Raw genomic sequence first — 11,672 nt, forward strand, 5'->3', positions numbered from 1 at the left:
GTATAAGAGACAGTATATATATATATATATATATATATATATGGAGGTATGTATTTGTAACTATGGGTACATGTCTGATGTGTTTGTCTAGAATGGACATACATGTGACTATTTCAGCCATGTTTGATGACTCTCCTATCCACTAATAGTTAATAGCAGTAGCTCCCACTTACTGAGTCCTTACTGTTATGCAAAATAGTGTTTAAGTGCTTTGACTAAATGATCGCATTTAATCCTCACAATAACCCAACATGATGTGACTACTGTTCTCAAACCAATTTGAGATAACAGAGAGGCTCTGAAACAAAAAGTGCCTTGCATCGGGTCACACTGACTGTGAATGAGGAAACCAGGACTCTGATGCCCCTGACTTAGAGGCATGTTCTCAGGTAAGATAAAGACCTTAGCCCTTAGCAGTGTTGGCATCCCCAATCCCAGGTCACAAGGTGGTTACTTAGTCCTGTTGTTTTTCTTCCAGTCATGTACATGCTGATATCATTTGCCTAGCTTCTGTATCTCTCACAATTTTTTTCTCTCATCCTTCCTCCTAGCCTGGCTCTGTAGCTGTCATGGCTCTAATCCCTGGGTTCTATCTGTAAGACATGTCCAGAGAGATGGACTAGAGATGGAATGGTAAGGGCCGGACCTCTGGCTAGAGCTGAGCAGCCCATCCTGGTCACAGCATTGTTGCTCTGCAAACACTAACTGGATTACCTCTGTGGCATCTACTGCTACTGCTCTGACACACCACAGTGACTTTAATGTCTATTTGAGAAGAAACAACATTATCTGTTGGCTCTTCCTGGCTGGGAGAAGGAAGAGGAGGAAAAAGGGAGAAGGAACAGGCCATTACCTGCAGTCTGTGGGGGTGGGGGGTGCGGTCCATCTTCTGAAGCAGCCAGAGCTTCCAGAGCCTGCAGGGTGGACACTAGAGCATCATCTAGCTCCTGGGCATGATCTCGAACTGTCCGGGTCTGCACACTGTCAATCAGCGTCACTGGAATCTCATCATACAAGAGCCCACGAAGGTGGCGTCCTTGCTCCTGGCTTTGGACGGCTCGGCGCTTGGGGTCATCCTCATCAGAGCTGTTGTCTCGGAAACCAGGGGGTGGGGCGGCAATGGCAGGCAACAGAGAAGTTGTTTCATCTTCCTCTTCCTCCTCCTCCTCACTCCCAGGTGGTGGGAGGGACATCAAGTCTACCATATTGTCACGAGAGGAGCCAGGCCTCCCGCCTTTGCGAGGGCCCTGCTGCTCCTGGAATTTGGCTTTGCATGAGTCACAGTAGAAATTCAGGGCTTCAGCCCCTAGGGAATTGTCCAAGGTGTAGGACCGGGCCCTGCTGGCACAAGGCTCGTGGTCTAGGCTGGCTGCATCAAAGTCATCAGGGACCACGTCGTAACCTTGGCCAGAGCTTTTGGACGTGGGGTCAGACTTGGTCCGGGGCCTGGTCTCCTCAAAGAAGATTAGGTTCTCGTTGACATCTGTCCGGCTTTCCTGCTCCTTCCTTTGTTCCCGCATGTGGAGGTAGCAGAAGCTGACAAGCTCAGAGTCGGTAGGTGGGGGCGTGCAGCCGCTCGACTTCCTGGGGCTGGCGCCCACGCTGCCCACATAACTACTCTCCTTTTTCCCCAGGTGGCCCCCAGTGACAGGGCGGTGGGCACTGTGCATGTAATCTAAACCCAGAAAGAGAATCAACAGATGAGCCCTAATGCTGAGGACAGTGGCTGAGCTCCCTTGACATGTCTGGATCATGTCCCTGTTGCGCAGATGGCAAGCAGATACCAAGAGAAAGCATTATCTGGCTAGAGATCACAGGGAGGGGAGTTGATGGGCCATGTCCCTGCTGACCCTGAAAGTGAAGTGGGTGAATCTCAAGGCCTGAACTGCTAATAATCCCATCACCTTTGAAATGGGAAAAAGCATGGGGTGAGGTGGGGGTGGGGAAATACCTGACAGCTGAGCACTGCTGGACTCCTACCTGTGGTATGCAGTCAGCTATAAACATTTAAAGAGGTGAGGTTTACTTTACTCTTTTGAGAACTGTCACTGCAGGACCTGCACTTTTCCAGAGCTATCTCAACCTCCAGTGCTCTATTGCTCCTGTTATCTTGGTTCTCTCCTAGCCCAAGGAAATGCATCTGACAAGCTACTAATACTTTACTGAGAAAGTGTTAATCCAACTAGTGTAATGCCCAAGAATTTGTGGTTCAAAGTGGACTGTTGACAGAGGGGCCCTAAAATAATAGCTATCTACTTAGTAGAATTCTGGGTATCTGAACGTGTAAAGGGTATGGCAAATATGACAGGATGTGCTATGTGGAAGAAGGGTGGGGTTGAATTCTCATAATTCTTCAAAGCTTATTACTTTCCTGTGTTCATGCAGGGCCAGCCCCGCCTGCTACACATACATGTGGTAAAATGCTCTTATCAATAGTTTGTTCTTTATTTTTGGTACTGGGCATTGAACTTAGGGGTGCTTTACCACTGAGCTACACACCCAGCCCTTTTCAATTTTACTTCTATTTTTTGAGACAGGGTCTCAGGTGCTTAGGACCTAAGTACCTGAGGCTGGCCTTGAACTTGCAATCCTCTTGCCCTAGCCTTCCAAATAACTAAGATTATAGGCATGTACCACCCCACTGGCATTAATAGCTCTTGATGGTAGGTGCTTACATCTGAGAACTATCTGCAGCAAATGCTTTATTTCTTTTGGGGGGGTAGGTACTGGGGATTGAACTCAGGGGCACTCGACCACTGAGCCACATCCCCAGCCCTGTTTTGTATTTTATTTAGAAACAGGGTCTCACTGAGTTGCTTAGTGCCTCACTGTTTCAGAAGCTGGCTTGAATTCATTATCCTCCTACCTCAGCCTCCCAAGTTGCTGGGATTACAGGAATGTGCCACTGTACCCAGTAGCAAATGCTTTATTTCTGAATGGCTTCTCTCTCATGCTGTTTTGGGAGCCCTTCTGCATGTTATCTGTGAGGATGCACTCAGACAGCAACAGCTCTTTCTGCTATCAGCAGGTAAACAGCAAGCATTAACAGGTCAATTTATTAAACATGATCTCATTTAATCTTCACAATCCAATGAGAGGAAGAAACTGACCCAGATGGTCACATGACTTATCTAAAGTCACATGAGTCATAAATGACAATTTGAATTTGATCCCAGATATGAGGGGCTTCAAAACCCATGTTTTCAACCATTACTCTACAGTTTATCATTGTGGTCAAGAATCTATAAAACAAGACTTCAAAATGCTTTCCGGCTGGGGATGTAGCTCACTGATAGAGCACTTGCCTAGCATACACAAGGCCCTGGGTTCAATACCCAGTACTATAAATACAAACAAATCACAAAAAATGCCTTTCCATCTCCAGTTGAATAGGGCATGGTGGCTCATGTCTATAATCCCAGAGACTCTGGAGGCTGTGGCAGGAGGATGGCAAGTATGAGGCCAGCCTTGGCAATTTAAATAAAATATAAAGGGCTAGGATTCAGTGGTAATGTGCTTCTGTGTTTAATCCCAGTACAAAAACAAGAACAACAAACAAACTTTAGTTTGGCAGGGTTAGTATGTCAGTGTTAACTCTTGTTAGAGTTTATAGCTTTGACAAATGCACAGCACTGGAACTAACAACAGAGTCCCAAAACACATGAAGGAAAAACTAAATTTAAGGAAGAAATACACAATACAACTGTAATTGGAGAATTTATCTTTTTTTTTTTTTTTGGTACCATGGATTGAACCCAGGGACATTTAACTGCTGAGCCACATCCCCAGCCCTTTATATTTTAAATTTTGAGACAGAGTCTTACTAAGTTGCTGAGGGTCTTGCTAAGTTGCTGAGATTGGCCTCAAACTTGTGATCCTCCTGCTTCAGCCTCCTGAGCTGCTGGAATTACAGGCAAGCACCACAATGCCTGGTTGTAGTTGAAGAATTCAATATTCTACTTTTTATAATAGTTAAAACAAAAGCAGATAAACAAGGAAATAGAGGACCTGAACAATATTATAAACCAACTAGATCTAACACATCTTATAGAGCACTCTCCCTAACACCAGCAGAATATACATTCTTCTTAATTGCACTTGGAATGTTGTCCCAGATAGACTATGTGTTGGCCATAAAATAAGTCTCAATAAATTTAAAAGAAATGAAATTATATAAAGCATTTTTCCTGCACAGAACAGAATTCAATTAAAAATCAATAATAGAAATTTGGGAAATTCACAAATAAGTGGAAATTTAACAAAATACTCTTAAATAACCAATAGATCAAAGAAGAAATCACCAGAAAAATTATAAAATACTTTGAGATCAATGAAAATGAATATACGATATGCCAAAACTTTTGGGATCTAGCTAAAGCAGTTCTTAAAGAGGAAATGTAGCTATAAATGCCTACACGTAAAAAGAAGAAAGATTTCAAATCAATAACCTAAACTTCCACCTTAAAAAAACAGAAAAAGAGCTATCTAAATATAAGGCAAGCATAAGGAAATACTGGAGGGTAGAGGATTGGAAAGTAGAGAAAATTAACAAAACTAAAACTTGTTTCTTTGAGAAGATGAATCAAATTTATCTTTTTGCAACCATCAATCTGAAAAATAAAATCAGAAAACAATTCTATTTATGATAGTACCAAAAGAATAAAATAAATATGAATTTAACAAAAGAACACTTGTATCTTGAAAACTACAAAATATTTGTCAAAGACAGTAATGAAGATGTAAATAAAGGGAAAAGATTTTCTATGTTCATGGATTGACAGACTTAATATTAAGATGGAAATACTTTCCCAAATTAATCTACAGATTCAACGAAGTCCTTATCAGAATCCAAGCTGAATTTGTAGAAATTTACAAGCTAATTCAAAAACTCATACAGAATTGCAAGGGACCCAGAATAACCAAAATTATCTTGAAAAAGAACAAAGGAGGAAGACTCATGCTTCTTGATTTCAAAATATAAAACAAAGCAATAATAATCAAAATAGCTATACTATTGATACATTGATCTGCTATGCTGGCAGATCAATGCAATAGAACTGAGAGTCCTGAAATAAACCCTCATATTTATGGTTAAATAGCCCAATTTAAAAATGGACATAGTCAGGCATAATGACACACACCTGTAATCACAGTGACTCTGCAGGCTGAGGCAGGAGAATTGCAAGTTTAAGGCCAGCCTTGGCAATATAGAAAGACCCTGTCTCAAAAATAAAATAAAAAGGGCTGGGGATGTAGCTCAATGGTAGAGTACCCCTGGGTTCAAGGTTCATCCCCAGTATTACATAAAAAAAGGGACAAATTATTTGAAAAAATGTTTCATCAAAGAAGGGGCTGAGGATGTGGCTCAAGCGGTAGCGCGCTCGTCTGGCATGCGTGCGGCCCGGGTTCGATCCTCAGCACCACATACAAACAAAGATGTTGTGTCCGCCGAAAAGCTAAAAAATAAATATTAAAAAAATTCTCTCTCTCTCTCTCTCCACTCTCTCTTTAAAAAAAAAAAAATGTTTCATCAAAGAAGATATATAAATAGACAATAAAAGCACGAAAGATGTTCAACATGATTAGCCACTAGGGAACCGCAAATAAGAACTGAGAGTTTGCATATCATCATTTCACACCCAATATGATGGACATTAAAAAAAGACAGACAATAACAAGTGTTAGGCTATGGTGAAATTGTAACTGTAATCCATTGCTTGTGGAATGTAAAGCGGTATGGTCACTCTGGTTGTTCCTCTAAAGGTTAAACACAGGGTTATCAGTTGATCAGCTATTCTGTTCCTAAGTAGATAATGAAAATACATGTCCTTGGGGCTGGGGGTGTGGCTCACTTGTAGAGCACTTGCCTAGCATGTTTGAGGCACTGGGTTAGATTCTCAGCACCATATAAAAATAAATAAATAAAATGAAGTATTATGTCCATCTTCAACTAAAAAAAAATATTTAAAAAATATTTTTGGTACCAGCTTATAAAAAGCTGGACATGAATGTTTATAAAATTATTATTTATAATAGCCAAAAAGAAGAAACAACCCAAGTGTCCATCAACTGATGAATGGATAAAGAATATATCCATTCAATGAAATATTACAGTCATAAAAGGAATGAAGTACTGATATATGCTACAACTTGGATGACCTCTGAAAATATTAAGCTAACTGAAAAAAGCATGTCACAAAAGACCATATATTGCATGATTTAATTTATATGAAACATTCAGAGTAGGCTAAGCTATGGAGATAAAAAATACATCAGTGATTGCTTAGGGCTGTGTGGCAATTAGAGGGAAAAGAGGAGTGACTACTACTACTAGTGTGTGTGTGTGTGTGTGTGTGTGTGTATTTTTGTTACTGGGGATTGAACTCAGGGCACATGACCACTGAGCCACATCCCCAGCCCTATTTTGTATTTTATTTAGAGACAGGGTCTCTCTGAGTGGCTGAGTGCCTCACTTTTGCTGAGGCTGGTTTTGAACTCGTGATCTTCCTGCCTCAGCTTCCCAAGCCACTGGGATTACAGGCGTGCTTTTTTAGAGGAGAGATGAAAATGTTCTAAAATTAAAATTTGGAGATAGTTATACAACCCAGTGACTATACTAAATATATTTAAAAACACTGGTTTATGTACTTTAAATGGGTAAATTGCATGGTTTGGAAATTATATCTAAATAAAATTTAACTATTTAAAAATAAAAAGTGCTGGGCACATGATAAACCCTCAATCCTTATGAGAAGAAAAAAAAAGTGCACTGCACTGTGAAACCACTTTGTGCAGTTTATCTCATGTAATCCTGTCAAATTCCCTGTGAAGTAGATAATATTATTATCCTCATTTTACAGATGAGGATGCTAAGATTCCATTTAAACAACCAAGATATGGCAGAGCGGGGACTGGAATCCAAGTCTCTGTCTTCAGATGCCAAGTTCTTCTGGTTTTCTAAAGCTCATGGTGCCCTTCCAAATAGAAATTCAATAATTAGATTGAATGGGTTCATATCTGGCCTTACTGGTTGTATCTATGGACCTCTGGATCTCTTGGGGAGATAGTATTTAATGACCCTCATACCAGGCCTCTGAGGCTTATGGAAGAAGCGCTCCAGGGAAACATTGAGCCAGAAGAACGAACTATCTATAAATGATGTCTATCCACCTCAAGGTATTGTCTGCAGGTTTTTGGGGATGTACCAGGTGATAACTCCTCTTAGGCAAAGGTTGGAGTTTTTTTGTTTGTTTTGGTACTGCTGATTGAATTCAGACCTGCTTTACCAATTAACTACACCTCCAGCCATTTTATTTATTTATTTTATCTTGAAACAGGGTCTTGCTAATTTGCCTAGGGCCTCACTAAGACTCTGAGGCTGGAATCAAATCTGTGGTCTTCCTGCCTTAGCCTCCTGAGTCACTGGGATTACAGATCTGAGCCACTGCTCCCAGCCAAAGGCTGGAATTCTCCCTATAAGCTGGAAGCATCTCCCAATAGTAGACTGTCAAGGCCAGGTCATGCCCCACCTACCACTTGGTACTGTGACTTTTAGGTCAGAGAAGAGAGTATGCCTGGAGAAGCTCAAAGCTCCTCCATGCAGAAGGTTAGAAAAGCCAGTGAAACCAGGTGTGTTTGGCGGATGGCTGGGACACCATGCCTCCTAGATTTCAAATCTTTGTAAATTGCTCATGAGCTTTCCCTGAGGGGGGGGGGGTGCCCTAGTTTATTCTTCTATATTCAGCCACTCAGAAGATTGACTTAAAATGCTTACAAAGAACAGGACAGTAAACTGACAGGAGTTACTAAACAGTATATGTAGATGCACACGCATATATACACAGTCTGAATAACATTGACTCATCCAGCTTTCTAGTACTCGGTTATTCTGTATTCTTCAGTCCAATAATCACTAGTCATAATGAGGACCTAGGGCCTTGCAAGAAACTCATGTTCTTTCTGAATCATCAAAAAAATAAAAAATCAAAATCAAAAGGTCTATTCAGTGGCAGAGTACTTGTCTAGCATTGGTGAGGCCCTGGGTTCCATCCCCAGTACCACCAAAACAAATGTCTATTATATTCAGTCTAATTTTAATATTCCATGCATGTTGCTGGGTTTTATCTACATGAAAAGTGATAAGTCATGTGTAGAATATTCAGTAGCCATTAACTAGAATATTCAATTTACCACAATAAACTGTTTCTAGCCATGATAGAAAATGTAGAGTGAATTCCTCCAACTGAGGTTCTAACAGGGGTCCCCAAGGCTTTATTTTCTGGGATTCCCTCAGGATATAGGGAGCTCAGGGCTAGAGAAAATCCAGGGCTGCCTCTGGATTTTCTGACCCCTCAGACTAGATGGAGAATTGGCATTCATGTGAGCCATTCTCTAAGTTTACAGCCTTTCTGGGCCTTCAAACACAGGTGTTGTTTTGTTGTGACTATTGAATTTCCCCTCTATAAATATAAAGATACTAACTATATTAGCATTCTCCCCTTAATCATCTGTCTGTGTATATTTACCCCCACTGGACTCTAAGCTATGTAAAGGCAAGGATCATGTCTATTATTCCTAGCTGTGCCCCCCCAATGCCTGGTACAAAGAATATTTGAGAAATGTGTGCATAATGAACAAGTAAAATACCAACTTTGGTGAAATTACTGAGAGGGAATTCCTTCCTTACAACGTCCCATTCTCCCTTTTTCCTGGGTATGGGAGTGGTGATGGCTTCTCTTTCCCAGTTTTTAGTTTAAAGGTCAGGTAGGCTAAACACCATGTTAGACAAGCTGGCACCCAGAAACTCCTGTGGGATAAGAATACAGAGCTAGCCATACATCTTCCTCCTTTTGAGAGAGACAAGGTCCTGAGTAGGCTAAGGCTTTGGCTCCTCAGGAAAAGGCCCAGCTGAGGTTGGGTGGAGGCCTAAACCCTAAAGGCTTTTGCTAAAGAACAACAGTCAGCACTGGGGCATCTGTTCTGGAATGAATGTTGAGAGGAAATGGATCTCAGCTTTGGATCTTGGTCCTAGAATTCTACAAGAGCAGAACTGATAATCTCTGCAATATAACCTGGGCTGAGGTCTTCTCAATAGCATCCTTTCTTTCCCTGGGACCATGAAATAAGAAGTGCACCCCATCCCTCCTGCTTTGCCGGGATAGCCACTGTTCTGTGAACTCATGCAGAGACAGGAAGATCACCCCACAGCACCTAGTAGCAAGAGTTCTGGGTACCTGCTATCAAACCAGTATCTATCAAACCAGTATCTAACAGTTCAGAAGGATAAGAAACCAAGGCCCTGGTGAGGTGCTACCAAGCTCAAGTTGTGGCTCTTGTTTATTTAGCCAGAAGAGATGGGAAAGGAAGATCAGAGGCTATTTGCATCTGTCCCTGAGCTATTTTTACACTAAGAAGAAAAAGCCCTATAAACAACAGAGACACCACAGTGGTCTGTTTGGCTCCTGAATGTTCATAAATACCCTGAGCCTCTGTCAGTTTGCAGATACAAGGGTTTGTCAGGAATCAGGGAAGAGGGCTCTAAAGCTATGCCTAGCTGTAAGAGAATCCCATGAAGCAGATTTTCCTTTGGAAAAGTGACAGGGAAGCAACATGGGAGGTGTTTGCTCAGTAAGGCTGCAGGGACTCGTGATACCATGTCCTTCACTTGGTGCTACTATCCCAGAGCAAGGGGAACACTTGGAGCCAGCATTGGTTAGGGTGTTGATGGGATGTCAAACTTTTTCTCAGACAGATTGGGACTACAAGCTATCACTAGCACCTGCTAAAAGTGGATCCCCCTGAACAACTCTGTCACATCTGGTCTTTGGCTGGGTTCCAGGTTCTTTCTTCTGCCTTCCCATTTCCCCTTTTCTCTCTCCATCCTGCTCAGTAAGAGGTACAGTTTACTCGGATGTGATTAAACAGAAGAGGAACACAGGTGACACTGATAATGCTAATGCTGGCTTTTCTAATTTTTGGCCATCTGTAGGTTTGCAAGTATGCACCTGCCTCTTCAGAGCTATTCACCTGAAGACGTGTAGCACCACCCTCCTCTGGTTTCTTCATATTCCAACTCAGCTCTTTTGCATCTCTCTGTGAAGCCCCCTTCATGTGCTTTGGGGCCACCTATCATTTCCCAAATATGTTTAGCAGATTTTCTTTTAATTCTTATGGACAATATTTTGGGCTTGTCATGAGATTTGTGATGGACTTGTTTGTGATAAAGAGAGGGAAGAAGACATGTATGTAGGGAAATGACACACAGGCAGGACATCCATCAGGACTGTGTTTCTATTCTCAAAAACACCTCAGGGGGCTGGGGTTGTGGCTCAGTGGAAGAGTACTTGCCTAGCATGTATGAGGTACTGGGTTCAATACTCAAAAATAAATAAAATACAGGTATTTTGTACATCTACAACTAAGAATATATTTTTTAAAGAGAGAGAGAGGGAGAGAAGAGAGAGAGAGAGAGAATTTTTTAATATTTATTTTTCAGTGGACATAACATCTTTATTTTATTTTTATGTGGTGGTGGGGATTGAACCCAGTGCCCTGCGCCTGCCAGGTGAGTGCATTACCGATTGAGCCACATCCCCAGCCCCAAGAATATATTTTTTAAAAAACACCTCAGTCTAGATCAGAAGTGAAAAATTCTAAAAACCAAGAAAGTATTCTTTTTAATTAGTTAATTATTTTTTTTTTCAGTGCTAGGGATTGAACCTGGTGCCTAGTGCATGCTATAGAAGTGCTCTATCACTGAGCCACATTCCCCAGCCCACAAGAAAGTCATGAAGAGAGAAGAAATAGTCAACAGGCAAAGGCAAGTGGATCAAAAGTTTTAAGCATGTGGAAAGGGTGACTACTAGGTGTTAAGTTTCAGCTTTGCCCATGATACTTGGGAGCTGGGGTGGGGGAGTACTTCCTGCATGTATATGAGCCTGAGGTCTAATATGTGGAATACTTGCTCTTAGGGTCACCTTTTTCTCTAGCTTCAGTTCTGGGCAGCAGTGTCTGGACTAGGCTAATTTTTCCCAAGGCCCCTGGAGAGCTTTGAGAAGTATCTACACTGAGTTGCCTAACTGGGAAGTCTTCTGTCCAGAGGCTGCACTTGTTCTTCATCATAATCCTTTCCTATCCCAAAACCTTCTTCTTGGCCTGCCCAGACTCCCTGCCACCTACCCCACCCCAGCCTTCAATGGCCTTGTATTTCAGACAAGTTTGTCAAGCCCCACTATGATGATCAAAAAAGGAGGTCTCTCCTCATTATCAATCCCACTTCAACTAAGCCAGAACATGCAGGAATCTCCCCCTGGCTTACTATACCTCTAAAGCTTTGTCTTAGATCCATTGCAACTGTTATTTTGAGACAGGATCTCACTGTGTTTTCCATTCTTGTCTTGAACTTGCAATCCTTCAACCTCAGTCTCAGGAGTAGCTGGGATTACAGGTGTGCACCACTATGCCTTGCCAAAGTAATTCTTTAATTGGCTCTCCTGTGTGTGTGCTATTTTTATCTTATTCACCAACTTAATCAGAATGTGTTGCCACAGGCATCCTTTGTAGAATAGGCACATGCAAAGTCCTGCTGTCTTTCCCATGGGGTCAGGGTGTGCCAGTTAAGATGCATGCTACAGTGCTCACTAGTGGGAAACCTGGTGCTGTCTCTTATACAC

The 11,672-nt window shown here is 41.9% G+C and overlaps 1 protein-coding gene across 1 annotated transcript in view; it reads right to left on the minus strand.

The window, feature by feature from the left end:
• Frmpd3 (FERM and PDZ domain containing 3) overlaps positions 1-11,672 on the minus strand; it is a 69,784-nt gene that overhangs the window by 4,674 nt on the left and 53,438 nt on the right. Inside the window, 1 exon segment of the mRNA XM_015497966.2 lies at positions 858-1,675. Coding sequence (XP_015353452.2) covers positions 858-1,675 — 818 coding nt within the window.

The sequence above is a fragment of the Marmota marmota genome, unplaced genomic scaffold (assembly GCF_001458135.2).
Source record: "Marmota marmota marmota unplaced genomic scaffold, marMar, whole genome shotgun sequence".
Taxonomy (NCBI): domain Eukaryota; kingdom Metazoa; phylum Chordata; class Mammalia; order Rodentia; family Sciuridae; genus Marmota; species Marmota marmota.